The following is a 15011-nucleotide window of genomic DNA, read 5'->3' as shown; positions in this document are numbered from 1 at the left end:
ACTGATAAGATGTTTCTACACAAAATTGAAGTAATATGTATTTCAAAAATAGATAGTTATCTTTCTTCTGTTCTGCACTTGCAGACTTTTTACACCTTAATTTTATACTAAAATTCCTATGTTCCCGTTTGCGATGTCACTGCATAGGATTATGTTTGCTTTTTCTTGGATCTGACGGAAAGGCAAGGATGGTTTTCGCCCACTATGAAGTGCTGAGTCATGTGCTTGAAAAGATGGAATATTGCTGGATGTTTTATTGTAGGAAGTTTTGTTAGAACAATATGCTTATCTATTTGTTTAGAGCATCTCCAAGACTACCCAACAAACACTGCCAATAACTAGTTTTGAATCTGAAGGTGAAAAATAACGCTCCAACAGTAGTCCAATCTTATTCCCATTTTTTTGGCATGTCCAATATTAAAGCTATCTGGAGCCAAATTTCCACTCCCAATCGGCAATCCACGCTCCCAATCGGTGATCTTTTCATGTAAATGGGTGACGTGGCACCTAGTTTTCTTTTTCACCCCGCGCCAAAAAATTCTGTCCATTTTTCTCTCCACGAGCGTCCTTGTTTAACCGGTGGAGGTGGCCCCATAAATGCGATTAAAGTTTTTTTAGCAACTACTTTTGGATACTTTTGGTGGGGAAGGATTTTTTTTAGATCCCAAAATTTTTTAGAAAGGTACCAAAACATGTTTTTTGGAAACCTATTTTTAGGAGCACTCTTGGAGATGCTCTTAAATCTGAGAGACTTAGTCTGTTTTATGTCTTCATTTTTTTGTGCTAGTTGTCTATATTCCTGTATGCAGATAGGCATATGTTAATATATTAATTAATTAATGTATATGTTGTTCTAATAAAAATAGTTCTCGCGTGGGCCCGAATTGTTTAGGCCCACTTGGAATCTGGCCTAGAATGGTACAGGGTTAAAAACAACAACTAGGCTCAATTCAAAAGTATAATGGTACAGGGTCAACAGGCTTGAAAAATGGTTGATACATTTAAATTGAATTGGGCCTCTAACTCAGCTTAAGCCCACAAATAAATTACTTCTTATATGGGCCTTGTTGGGCCATAAAATATTTTATGATGAATTAAATCTTTAAAATGACTTGTCACATTAGATCCCTTCCATCGCCATGTTACATGGTGGTCACATTTTATGATTTTTTTTCCTACATGGCACCTGTACAGTCTTCTATGTGCAACATTTTGTAACATTTTCCATGTTTGATGATGACGAAGTGACGAAAGGAAAACCTTCACAATATTTATGATGAAAAACGCATTTTCATCACATATTACCTTTTATTATAGGGTATAGGTGACGAACAAATTTGATCACATTGGAGACACAGATTATGAAACATAACGACAAAGCTTGTTTTTATGGCATAAATGACAGAAGACCACATGTGTTGTAGTGTGTGGTGTGGCGTGGCATGGATCTTAAAGAGGAGCGTTGGCACCCACTGCTGGGAAAATGACATTATGCCTCATCACGTACTTCGTATGCAGCATCTACGCTCGGTGATAGAAACAAATGTGTCAAACATACTTTTCAAGTGTATCTACACTCATAGATCTTATAGAGGAGCGTCGACACCCGCAGACAAGTTACAACCCCAGTGCTTATAGATAGCATTGTGCCTCTTCCTGTACCTCTTAGGCCCTCTACATCAACCTTGTTTTCTGACGGGGTTATCTAATACAATCCACAACAGCCTTTTTGCTTTTTGGTAACAACCACCGGAGGACCATTTTGGCACTTGATGACAAACTAGACCAATCTTCAAGCGCTCTGCGACAATAACAAATGTGTCAAACATTTTCTTCGTGCATTAAACATCAATAGAGGCAGGTGAAGAAGCACTAAAATATGTATGTAGCACAGATTTGGGACTACAAATATTCAAGCTAGAAACAACATCACAGTCGGCCTGTTGCCCTTGACGGCATACCAGATTGCCTGACTGGTCCTAGGCTCTCACTAAAACATCAAACTTTTATCTTTTCATGAAGCCGGTATTTTGCTAATCACTCAGAAGTGTTCATCAGATATTTCATATGGCTTGTTGTTTAATTGCTAGAATATAGCTACAGATTCAGTAAACGATCTTAACCTGTGCAGATATTGTTATATATATGCTGGTTATTTGCACTAACATTGAATGCCTTGTTGATTTCTATTCATACAGTGCACTCTTAAAACTTTGTTTGAATTATTAACCTAGCATGCTTCCCTGCTTACTTTAACGGATTCATGCCCGACGGCTGCAGCTAGCGCAATCGTGTATACCTAGGCATAATCATGCAGAACTGTTGCGTATAATCCTCACGTTGTATCATATTAGTATCTCACACCAACTAACCCCAACTACAAATGTCCTGCAGCCTCAGCCCTGAACTGAAGTGCCATGGACAGCAACTCCCAGCCACCGGCACCATCACCGGATGCCACAATGGCTAACCCGTTACCCAGGTCCGTGCAAGGTTCCTCCAGCCAACAGACTGCAGCCACGGACGGGGCCACTGCTCAGTGTGCAAGGTTTCTGACACTTAGGCCGCCGGTCCCCCAGCACCGCTGACCAAGGCTTCTCGTTTTCAGGCCGCCGACTTAAACTTTCTTTGAATTATTAGTCTAGCACACGCTTCCTTGCTTATATATAAGGATCATGGAGAAGAATCTTTAATTTATTTGAATTTCTACTAGTTAAACAATAAAAGGCCGGATACTTGCCCGAAGGCTCTGGCAAGCACTTAAACTCTTGAACGGCAATCGTGTATATATCTCCATACAGAATTTGTGCGCATAATCTCCACGTTGCGTCATATTAGTATATATCTCACTTGATAACTTGGCATTTGCAGTTTCAATCCCCAAGTGCAAGGTACCTGCCATGGACAGCAACTCCCAGCCACCTGCACCACCGGCTGCCACAATGATCACGCTGGCCAACCCGTCACTGAGGCCCGCGCAAGGTTCCTCCAGCCAACAGACGGCGGCTGTGACCACCGTGCCATGGTCACCCACCGTTGTCGAGTTTCTGGCACGAGCACTGCCAACCGAAGCTTCCGGTTTTCAGGCCGCCGGCTCCCGTAACGGTCACCCCTGAAAAGCACTTCCTGCAGGGCTCCTCCAGCCAACAGGTAGCCGCTGCGGCTGCTCTGGTTTCTGCCACTGCTCCATGTGGCCCCACCGTTCTATCGGCCACCGTGCTTGGCGTTGGCAGGCCGCTAGGTCCTCCGACGATTATGCTGGCTAACCCATCTCTGAGGCTCATGTAGGTTAAGAACAAATGTGTCAAACATTATTTTTCAAGTGCATTAGACATTTTGTTTTTAAGTGTACATAAAATGTTTTCGCATGAGGATAATTTTAAGAGAACATTCGTTACGAGATTTTTAGTTTTAACTAATGGCATAAGTCACGACGGCGGCTCCGGTTGCAGGCCGTTTTGTCGGCCATCGTGTGCTTGGTATTGGCAGGCCGATAGGTCCATCGACAGTTATGCTGGCTAACCCATCGTCGAGGCTCATGAAGGTCAAGAACGAATGTGCCAAACATTTTTTTCAAGTGCATTAAACATTTTATTTATAAGTGTACATAAAATGATTTTGCATGAGGATAAGATTGTGAGAACATTACCAGCTAGTCACTGCAGAACATTACCAGCCAACTTTATTCCCACTCCGGCCGGCTGGTCCCCCGGCACAGCCAACCAAAGCTTTTTTCAGGCCGCTGACTCCTGCAACGGTTAAGACGGCTGCTCCGGTTACGGTTCGTTCTGTCGGCCACCGAAAAAATGCCATTTAGTTAAATGGATTAATATATGTAAGACGAGGAAAAAAGGTAGCCTGGTGATAAAAAACCTATGGATGAGCTGCAGCTATTTTTGTGTGATTCTGGTCTGTTATTAGAGAATTTTTTATTACTTCAGCACCTAATTTATGCTTTCTCTTGGTGCCATATTTAGGCTTATATCGCAGCAGGTCATGCGGTTCGAGGAGGAACAAGCAGAACTGCTAGCTTATGTCGTAGCAGGTGTGAATCATATTACCTAAACCCCTTAATTTGCTCATCTCTCCTTGTTCGTTTCACTAATATGGTTCTTGATCACGGCAAAAACAATGTGCAGCTCCTTCCTGTTACAATTAAAAGCAAGAGGACGGGAAGGATGATAGGACATTGACTAGGAAAAATGTTTGCTTGTCAACAGGCCGACTAGAGAACAGCTAGAAAGTGTGCCTCAAGCACATGAGACCATCGAGGACCGTGGCATGGAACCTCTGGTGACGGCATAGAATTACACATCTTATTAGGCGTTTCATGGTGAACTAGGCGATCTTACGAGCACTTGATACCAAGGATCAATGTGTCAAACATTATTTCTGATATGAACCCGCTAAGGTTGATTCCCGATCTTTCGATGAGAGAAGGGGGATAACTCGATTTGGGGATGGAGATGACGTTCACGGCCCAACTATAGCCTTCCAAGGATGCTGCGCTCGTCGCGATCTTGTGCAGCACGATCAACCAAACCACTAGGATAATTCTTACAAACAATTGAAGAACAAGGAAGAACAAGTAAAACAAGCAACTCAGTATGAAGATAAAAATCAATCTGAAAATACAAAGTTGGGGTTCTGAATTGAGTAGAACGGATGGTCGAGTCGACACACGCGTCTACAAGGAAGTAGCAATGGCTAAACTTTCAACAAAACAAAAACCCCATTTGTTTGTATCGGCTCTAATCCTTATTAATACCTAGGAGGATGACCAGGGGGGTCCTAGTGTCATGCTCCAACAAAACAAGTTTTAGCATGGAGATAATTTTTCACTGGTGGAAAATTGAGCATTACTCCCGGTTGGAGAGAGTCATATCTCTCGAGTATCCAACTAGGACTAATCTTTCGGGACTAAAGGTCCCTCTCTTTAGTCCCAGGTCACTCACCTGGGACTAAAGGGGCCGCCATGCAGGCACATGCACGTGACCCTTTTAGTCCCGGTTGGTATTACCCTAAATTCTTTTCCATATTAATGCTAATTATTGCTTTACTTATATATATATATATATACACCAATATGTATACATTCTTAGCGTACACTACTTACATGTATACGCTTGTATTGTATGCATGTCGTATATATATTTCATGACAGTATATGCATAATATTAATTTTAACTACTATATATACAATTCTTAGTATATTATTAACATCAAACTAGTATTAATAAAATTACTATATATACAATAATTTGTCCTTGAAATTCTTAGGATGCTCCCGTCATGGTGTTGCTCGGTTCGGCTACTGAATGTCCATTATAATAAAATTCTATTTTGGAATTTATTACCTCGTCCACCAGAAATCCTATGAGTGCTTCTTGGATTGTCAAAAGTCTTTCCTTCTCCAAGAGTTCTTCGCGAATCTGCCACATCTGTAATTTGAAAAAATGTGAGTGTTACACCAACAATTAAATAAAAGAAGCTAGAAAATGATTAATAATTAATAGATTTATTTTACATATAGTTATATGGTCCGATAGCACCTTGTCCCTCATGAAATGGTGTATGTGCTCACAGACGTAGTGTCCACATAAATTATTCTCTTGTTCCTGTCTCAAGAACTTTAGTGGAAAAAAATAAGTTATGAAATATTCGTGTTATAGAATATACAAAATGTGCAAACTTCATGCATACTGGAAAAGTTGTACTGAATGTAAGTTTTTCACCACGAATATACAAAATGTGCAAACTCCATGCGCTGCGAATTAAAATATTAAATATGATACAGTGTTAGGTGAAATTTTAGGAAACAAACTTTTGCATAGAGATAAAGGTCCAAAATTATTACAAGGTAAGCATGTCTTGAATGTCTTGGTACTCATCCTTTGGTTTCCTTGGCGAATCAAAGATAATAACGTAGCTTTGATCAATCATAATTATAAGAAGAATCCAGTGGTAACTGTGTACATAAATGTTCATATTAGAACTAACTAACATTAATTAGGTAAGAAAAGGAAAATGAAAATAGATGGCACCCACACTTACTTAAAGTTGTAAGGCTGTAGTATTGTTGCTTGTAATTCCGTTGCTCCAAGAATCTGTATATTGCACCAAATGTAGACTTTGGTTGATATTGTATCTGCTTTTGGTTAACAATCATTGGGTCCATGAAGCCAACATTGAAGTAGGATTCTCGGCGGCACCTCTGAATTTGCATCCTACATAAAATGAAAGACAAAGTTAGTGGGACGACAGACACAATAATGAGCTGAGCCAAAATTAACATCTAATAAACACACACTTACAGAACCTAGGCGCTAATAAGAGAGACATCGAGGGCATCTTGATGGTATACTTCATAAATATCCTTGAATTCCAACCACAACAATTCTTACCTTCACCAAAAAAATCAATCGATTTAACAAGAAGAGTGAACATGACCCTACCATTGTCCGACTTCTCCATGTACCACTGATGGAATCATACATCTTAGTTGTGAGCTTCCGCACCAATTCAGGCCTGACTAGAGGCTTGCCTAACTTAAAGGGCTGTTTCGGTACAGTCTTTTCTGGAGGTGGCGGTTCATCTTGCCCTAGAACTTCAGCAAGCGAGAGACATGTCTCTGCCATAAACTTAACGATCTTGATTTGTTGTTCTAAAGGCAAAGCTGCTATTTGTTGAGCTTCTTGATCTGCTTGCTAATCTTGCTACCCGAGCTCGGGGCCAGTATGACTGGACGACGAATCTCCTCGTTTCTTCTTCTGCCAAGACTTAACTAACGAACAATCATAATTTGATAGTAATGTCTTCTTGACTTCTTTTTTCATGCCAATAAAAAACTTTAATTTGGCTAGATCTACTAGCTTGGGCTCCATCTCCTTAGCTTTTCTTTCTGCAGCTATTTTTTCAAACCACTCCCTTACATGTGCTAGCGATGCCTCCTCCAATTTCTCAGGAGTCATATCAGCTGCTAGCTTCTTAATAGGTTCAGACTTCTTTTCTTTTCCTCGGTTCTTTCATCTTTGGTTGCCTTGGCTTGGAAGGCGGTGGTCATGTCTTCTTAAGAGGTGCTGCAGGTGCTTGCTCGCACTAGACTTTAATCCTAGCATTGCAAACTGTGATTGAGGAGGGGTGTTTTGGTCATCGTCGCTCCCGCCTTCAGGATTTGATGGTGCTGGAGATGGTGATCAAACAGGATGCAACAGTCCCAATGGTGACGACGGTCCTAGAGGTGGATGTGCTGGAGATGACGGTCTTGAGTTCTAAGTAAATGGTGGTTGCGGGGGATCTATGGGAAGAAATGATGCCTCCTGGTCGGGGATGATGATGTAACATTTGCGCCATAGAATGATACCGTGAAGTGCATCTCCTAGTGTCCTTTCACCATCACCTCCCTGGAGGTCGAGCTCTAAGGCCTTCATATTTACAATCACAAATCTCCTCCACCCCAACGCTAGAGTAGCCAAGTGGAATCGCCATGCCATGGCTTATCTGTCTTGATAGGATTGGTAAAGCACTTACGTACACCACATGTTCATATAGGAGAAATAAAGAAGTTATTAAACTCCCAATGCATGGATCAATTGAAATAATTGTATAAATTATATATATGTATACCTTAATAGTAAGGTTGCCAAATGGTCTATACAACTCACATGAGGTGCACTGAGTGATGTCACCCAAAGGGTACCGTTGGTTGTCCTGCGCAACCATGGGTAAGCTTGGCATGTTCTCATCGGGGATCCTTGTGGAAGCACAACTGCTTTAGCATTGAGAACGGCTAACGATGATGTTGGGATCCGGTAGTGCTCCAGATTGGGCAGTCTCAGTAACTGTCAAGGCCACTCGTCGATTAATTTCTTCCTGCATTCTTACGTCTTGTTCATGCACTTTAGCTTCTAACATACACCACCACCTCTCCTCTTGCTATTCCTTTCTTCTCTTCCAGCTTCTATACGTGTTGATGTCCCTACAGAAAGCAAACTTCCATGGAAACACCTCGAAGCCTGGGCAACGTTCTGGGAGTTCGAGATTCCCGAGCGCCAAAGTCAGCTCATCGTTCTCTCCATCAGGCTTGAACTTTCCCGCTTTAGAATCTTCAATGTTTTTGATAAGCCTGAGGACCTTCTCACGTATTGTTTCGTTGAAAATAAGTGTCCCATCCTTAGGGCTAAGGGTGCCTCCATGAGCATAATACCAATTCCTCGATCGATCGGGCCAATTAATAGTCGCTAGTATAATACCTCGATCGATTAGGTCTTATTCCATCTTTCTCCATTTGGGAATTGCACTATGATGTTGTTCCTTCTTTCTCCTTTCCTCTTGTTGTTCCTTTCTTCTCTTCCGGCTTCTGTACGTGTTGATGTCCCTACGGAAAGCAAACTTCCACGGAACCACCCCGATGCCTCGGCAACATCCTACGTGTTCGGGATTCCCAAGCGCCAAAGTCAGCTCATCATCCTACTTTAGAATCTTCAATGTTTTTTATAAGCCTGAGGGCCTTCTCACATATTGTTTTGTTGAAAATAAGTGTCCCATCCTCAGAGCTAAGGGTGCCTCTATGAGCGTAATACCAATTCTTCGATCGATCGGGTCAGTCAATAATCGCTGGTACGATACCTCGATCGATTAGGTCTTGTTCCATCTTTCTCCATTTGGGAATTGCATTTTTGTAACCACTTTGCCCTAGACGATGATGTTGTTCCTTCTTCTAGGCATTACCTGAGTTGACGCGAACCTTGTTCGCACTATCTTCACTCCTCTTGTGTTCAAGAAAACCTACACCGAGGATGAGTGTAACAAGGCAGACATGTTCCTCAACATGTCCGGTGATGGCAATGTTGAGCCCGAGCACATCATTGATGATAATGCAAAACAAGACATTGTCGTGATGGAAGGTTCCGGCAAGGTATATATCTTTTTCATTATTTTACCCTATGTATAACTTCATATTCATTATTACTAAGTACTAATTAACGAATCTTAATCTTTTAGCCCTCTATATTGATGAAGCGAAAGAAGTCGCGATGTTGTACAAAAATAATGGAGGGAAGGCTTCACATCACCGAAGTGACAGAAGAGGGCCAGCCAATTGCTCCTGAAAAAGTCGCTAGAAAGTTCGTGAGTTAATGCGAGGCTATTGTAAGGGACAACGTACCCATCAGCATTCGGGGATGGAAGGGTAAAAAAGATGATCCATACGTGCTTCGGCAGAGGAGTGAAGATAGTGCGAATAAGGTTCGTGTCAACTCAGGCAATGCCCAGAAGAAGGAGTACCATCATCGTCTAGGGCAAAGTGGTTACAAAAATGCAATTCCCAAATGGAGAAAGATGGAATAAGACCTAATCGATCGAGGTATCGTACCAGCGATTATTGACTGACCCGATCGATCGAAGAATTGGTATTACGCTCATAGAGGCACCCTTAGCTCTGAGGATGGGACACTTATTTTCAACAAAACAATATGTGAGAAGGCCCTCAGGCTTATAAAAAACATTGAAGATTCTAAAGTAGGATGATGAGCTGACTTTGGCGCTTGGGAATCCCGAACACGTAGGATGTTGCCGAGGCATCGGGGTGGTTCCGTGGAAGTTTGCTTTCCGTAGGGATATCAACACGTACAGAAGCCGGAAGAGAAGAAAGGAACAACAAGAGGAAAGGTGGTGGCGCATGTTAGAAGCTAAAGTGCATAACAATAATTTGCTCCATAATATACTTTTATCCTCTTCGTCTCCCATCTCAACTAATAATGATATTAGTTATACACATATGTAATAATAGATACATTAAACTAAAGATTGTATCAAGTAGTACAATTAATGTATAAACAAGAAATCATAGAACAACCATGAAATAAAAAAAACTGGTTGAAATATACACATGAATGTATACTAAATTATACTAAGCATTTATACTAAATTATACTAATGTATGCTAAATTGTACTACTTTATATTAAATTTTCCTAATTTTCTAAGTATTATACTAATTTACTAATTTTCTAAGTTTTTCACTAATTTATACTAATGTATACTAAATTATACTAATTTTCTAAGTATTTCTAATAAATTATACCAACTTCCTAAGCATTTCTCAAAAATTATACTAGATTATACTAATTTATACTAATTTCTTAATAAAAAAATCAGCTTGCGTCATCGCCGTACCTCTTTAATGAGAGGGTCGAGGCGCGGAGGGACGACGCGGAGGGAGGCGGCGGCAGGCCGGAGCACTGGGCGATGATGTGGTGGTGGGGAAGGAGATGGCGCTGAGGATGACGATGTGACAGATCTTGGAGGGAACGGGGGATGCAGCGGGGGCCGGTGTGGTGTCTTGGCGAGGGGTGTGGGGGGGCCGCTGGGATGGTGTCGGGGTGTCGATAGGGACGCCGCAGAGGATCTGCCGGCTGGCCGCAAAGATGTATCCAAAATATGCGATCAATTTAATTCAATGATTTAGTGTACACATTCAGGGTCTTTTTAGGAGAGCTCTAACACCTCTCAAAAAGAAGACAGTACTAGGATTCAAAAATTATCTCACAAAGAATGAAACCCTATGGACCAGCTAATATTCTACATTCCGGCCACTTAATTGAGGTGGTTTTATTAAAAGTTTTGCATGCACAGCTAATTATGGGCACCTAAGTTATTTTGCTTTAAGCCAATCTGTCTGAAATTTTCTAGGATTGCATTACTTTGGGGATTGGAGTACGATCTTAGTCGATAAATCAAAGTTGTCTACTTTCCACTAAAATGGAAACAAAATGGCTTACCCAACACCCTCAGTCCTTCGGTGGCTTCAGCAACGAGAGTTCTTGAATCTTTGGACTGAGCTTTCCCAAAAAGGGCATAATTAAACCATTCCAAAAAGAAAAGGCAGAACGCAAGGCCATTGGCTATCATCACATGATCTTCAGCAAAAATGATAGATTCTGTAGGTGTATATATATGCATCAGAAGTGAGAGACATCCTTGTAAATCAATGGCTAAAGCATGATCCTATGAATCAATGAAAATATTGTCAGTCTGTCACAATGACCTGATCTGTTCAAGCTGTAAAGTGAAACAATGGAAGGTAAATGATATTTTGTTAAGACCTATCTCAATGATCTGATCAAAGTGTAAATGTTAAAGCGACTTATCATCTAATCTATAAAAAGTCTTACACTCTTGTTCTCTGCTTCTCTTTACACACAAACCTGCAGTGATGGTTATGTGCAGTGAGAATTAGAAATCTTATGGCAAGGCAAAACCATCTTCCAGGCACTCAGTTCTTGTCTCATGCATAAGCTGCTGCAGGAGGGAAGGGTTGCTGGTCACAATGGCATCAACATGCTCATGCAGCATCTTCTCCATGGACTTGTTATCGTCAACAGTCCATGCAAAGACTTTCTTACCATGTCTGTTTTCAAATCCATGAAGCGTAAGTTCAGTTTGTTGATAATGTAATGCAAATTGCAAATAGGGGGAAAACAGATCCAAATGTTGGCTATTAGGTGGACATACCTGCGCATGACCTTCACAACTTTCTCATGGATCAAAGGATGATATACACCAGCAACTTTAGCCCCCTCGAGCCGCACAAACTCGGTTTTTCTACCGGTGGACTTATCAACCATAACAATATAACCAACCTATAAAAGATGAGCCACCTGTTGAAACGTATGGCACATGTGGTCGTAGGCGCGGATAATAGACGAACCATTCAAATAAATAAATGAAAAAGAGAGAAAAATGTACCACAACATCTTCAGACAACTTGATTATATCTCTTGCTAGGTTATCAGTTTTTGCCCACACAAGACAATTTTTGCAATTTGTTCTCTTCAGCTGCAAATAACGAAAAAGGAAATTGGATCACAGAAGGTTTTCAGAAGCATGCTGCGAAATTGGAACATTTCAGATTTAAATCAAATGACAAATCACTGAAACGGATAATGGAACACAAATTCAGCAAGTTTTGCTAGAAATCAACAAGGAAATCACATGAAGCCTCGCCATGAATTAAGATCTATTCCTTGAAGCAACATGTGATCAAGTGCAAGAAAATAAAACAATGTTACTCTGCAACAGTCACAGTGCATTTGGCCATAAAGCATTTATCACAAGTAATGGTCGGTTCGCACTAATCACATCTAAGCTCTAGAAAATTGATGATATGATACAGATAAGATATGTACATCAGGTACATGTGAAGAACCACAAGAGGTACAAGAATAGTAAATAAAACAGCTCATGCTATTTAAATCACACCATTAGGCAAAACAAAACATGACATAAGCAAAACTTACAAGAGACAATACATCTTCAGCTAAACCTTTGTCAAATGAAGGTGGGCCAACTTTCACATCCAGAATCACCTGCCTAACTGATCGTGATATCACCTGTATGAGGGAAAACAGTTCATACATGTAAACAATTAAATCTATACTCCATTATCCAGAAAACTGTAAGATGCTTATAGTAAAGCTTTCGCTGTTTCACACAAGTAGCTTAAAGCTTATGTGATTACAAATACCAAATTTCCTACAACTTAAATTGGTTGGATCAATACTTACTGCCAGAGCATCTTCTGCTTTAGGAACTTCCTCGTTTTGGACTCTTTTCGATAGCTGAAACCTTAGTGCTTTTATCTACAAAACAACTAAAAGATAACTCCATTAGCATTTCAGCTCCAACATCAGTCCATGATTATGAAATGTCTTAGGAAACTATAACTGAAACAAGAAAAAATGCTGCAACTTCAATCCACATACTCCAATCAGTCATTTAGCAGTTTGTTTTGGGGAAAACGAAAACAACAAGCACAACACAAGCACAGGAGTTTTAGTATGTTATAGTGAGATTAAAATTAAAAAATGACTCACCTCATCTGTGCTCCAGTGGCCAACTTTGGCTGTGGAATTACCAGACATTTTTTGCAGATCCCTGCCTGTGTCAATTGTGAATTAGGTCCAGGCATGTTGTTAGAAAGAAAAATATGCATGTTAATGGATGCATTCGTCATACTAAACATTCAAAAATGTTACTCAATCTACTATTTTATCAAATTTCCATGCATTCCTCAATGAAGAGTAGCAGAAGGGTGATCCCCAACCATATCATAACTCTGTGCTCATGTTTATAGGTAGTAAGAACCATGAACACTAAAATAAGACTGTAATTGTATGCTTCCTGGCTATCCCTTCCATCAACTAAGGTGCGCATAATTCATGAAATAAACCAGCCATATGCCATTCTGTGACAGGCAGATAAAACTGTTTTCTCATAATTATAATCCAAACTTAAGAGTTTGCATGTTCAATATAAAAAAATGAAAACATATCAGTAAGCCATCCTGCAATATGCAGGTCTCTCGGCCCTTGCTCCGCAGCCAACTGATATATCTCTGAATGACTGGTGGGCGAGAGCGGAGAATGATGTGGATAGTGATGTGCGCAAAGGCTTTAACTCTCTTATCATCCTTGGAGCCTGGACCATCTGGAGACATCGCAATGACTGTGTGTTTAATGGGGCTTCCCCCAGGGTTGCTACAGCTCTGATTCTAGCCAAAGAAGATGCCCAGCTGTGGAGCATGGCAGGAGCCAAGGGCCTCCCCCTGCCTGCTGTCAGAGGGGTTGATTAGGCCTCGGCTCTTGGTTTTTTCGTGGTCGTTTTTTAATCTTGTAAAAGGTGATTAGGATCTTCAGGTTCTAGCGTGTGTGGGTGTGTGTTTGGGTCTCTGTATGACTCTTTCTTCTCCTATTAATACAATGATACGCAACTCTCCTGCGTGTTCGAGAAAAAAAACATATCGGTTAGTAACAAAACAATATGAATAGTGCAGCAAAAAAAATGGATGTCATCCACCTAATCAGCTAATTAGCAATGGTGATGGGTAAACTGTCACACAAAATATCTACTGGCCTTGGAAAACTAGTCAGATGCTTTCCAGTTAGATGCCTTCCTTCCCCATTAATTTGACATATTTGCAGTTTAATTATTAAAAGAGCTTAGATTTATAATGATATGAGATGGTATGCGCAATATCTACTATGCAGGTAGTTTTCATCACCCATCCTACTTAAAGATAAGCCTTCATTGCCTTTGTATGTAGGTTATTTCATATATAAATGCATCAATGCAGTTGTTAAAATCGTCTTTAAAAGGATTCCACGGCAATCCACCCATGTAACTGCAAACTATTTTATGGTACCCTGTTGACACTTGACAAGCACATGCCTTTTCCTGTGACATTAACATCAACATATCACATAAATGCAAACAGCAAATTGCTATACAGAACATAGAACCATCAAGAACTGCCATTACTATTATAGTTTCTATCTCCAGTTGTATTAAGTACAACCCATACGCATTCACAGATATAACATCGCATGCTGATTTCAAATTAATCATCAAATGTAAGCAAATAATTGCAGTTCCGGTTCTACAGAAGCAACATATGATAGATACTTACCATAGATTGCACCAACCCCAGCAAAGTGGCAATTCAATTACCTGTCATGCAGCGCGAAGAGCACGCCATCTGAGGACCTCGAGACGTCTACCTCCATGCAGTCGACCCGTGCGTCCAGAGCCATCCGAAATGCTTCCATCTGAACCACGAGATCCCCGAAGAAACCAAGTCTCATCAGCACATTTATCTCAGCTTAAAATAAATTGGGGAGGGGGGCGGGGGGGGGGGGGGGGGGGGGGGGGGGGAAATGCTTTCACTTTCCATATTACAAAAAGCAAGTTTTTGGGGGAAGGGGCTTTCCGGAGAAAGGAAAACCCCCGGGTTGGGGGAAGCCTATTTGGTAGTTTTGCAGGATTTGAAGCTATTAGGGTGACAGAGCTATCACCATTTCGTCGGGATGAGCGTCTTGAAAAACGGGCACCAAAGGGGTTTGGCAAACCTTGCCACAGGGACCCCCTAAAATCCAAACTAGAGAAAAATTCCCTGGGGCGAAAAGGGGCCCCGGGCAAAAAATAGAGGGGAAGGGGTTTGGGGCACCCCCACCC

General features: G+C 41.0%; 1 protein-coding gene and 1 long non-coding RNA gene across 2 annotated transcripts in view; both read right to left on the bottom strand.

Annotated features, from left to right (window-relative positions):
• Window positions 1–5271: 5271 nt before the first annotated feature.
• On the bottom strand, window positions 5272–10771 carry LOC111258251. Its single transcript, XR_002678889.1, has 5 exons — window positions 10176–10771; window positions 6055–6227; window positions 5858–5968; window positions 5553–5630; window positions 5272–5441 (listed from the first exon to the last, which is right to left on the bottom strand). It is a non-coding gene; the product is annotated as an uncharacterized LOC111258251 (long non-coding RNA).
• A 148-nt stretch (window positions 10772–10919) lies between these two features.
• LOC101755777 (glycerophosphodiester phosphodiesterase GDPD4) overlaps window positions 10920–15011 on the bottom strand; it is a 4861-nt gene continuing 769 nt past the window's right edge. Inside the window, exons 3-9 of the mRNA XM_004978966.2 lie at window positions 14508–14605; window positions 12875–12935; window positions 12566–12640; window positions 12299–12391; window positions 11748–11837; window positions 11514–11641; window positions 10920–11409 (exon numbers count right to left, since the gene is read on the bottom strand). Coding sequence (XP_004979023.1) covers window positions 11244–11409; window positions 11514–11641; window positions 11748–11837; window positions 12299–12391; window positions 12566–12640; window positions 12875–12935; window positions 14508–14605 — 711 coding nt within the window. The 3' untranslated portion in view covers window positions 10920–11243. The remainder of the gene's footprint in view (window positions 11410–11513; window positions 11642–11747; window positions 11838–12298; window positions 12392–12565; window positions 12641–12874; window positions 12936–14507; window positions 14606–15011) is intronic.

The sequence above is a fragment of the Setaria italica genome, chromosome VIII (genome assembly GCF_000263155.2).
Source record: "Setaria italica strain Yugu1 chromosome VIII, Setaria_italica_v2.0, whole genome shotgun sequence".
Lineage (NCBI taxonomy): Eukaryota > Viridiplantae > Streptophyta > Magnoliopsida > Poales > Poaceae > Setaria > Setaria italica.
Note: the sequence above shows the minus strand (reverse complement) of the source record. Positions and strands in the feature narration are given on the sequence as shown.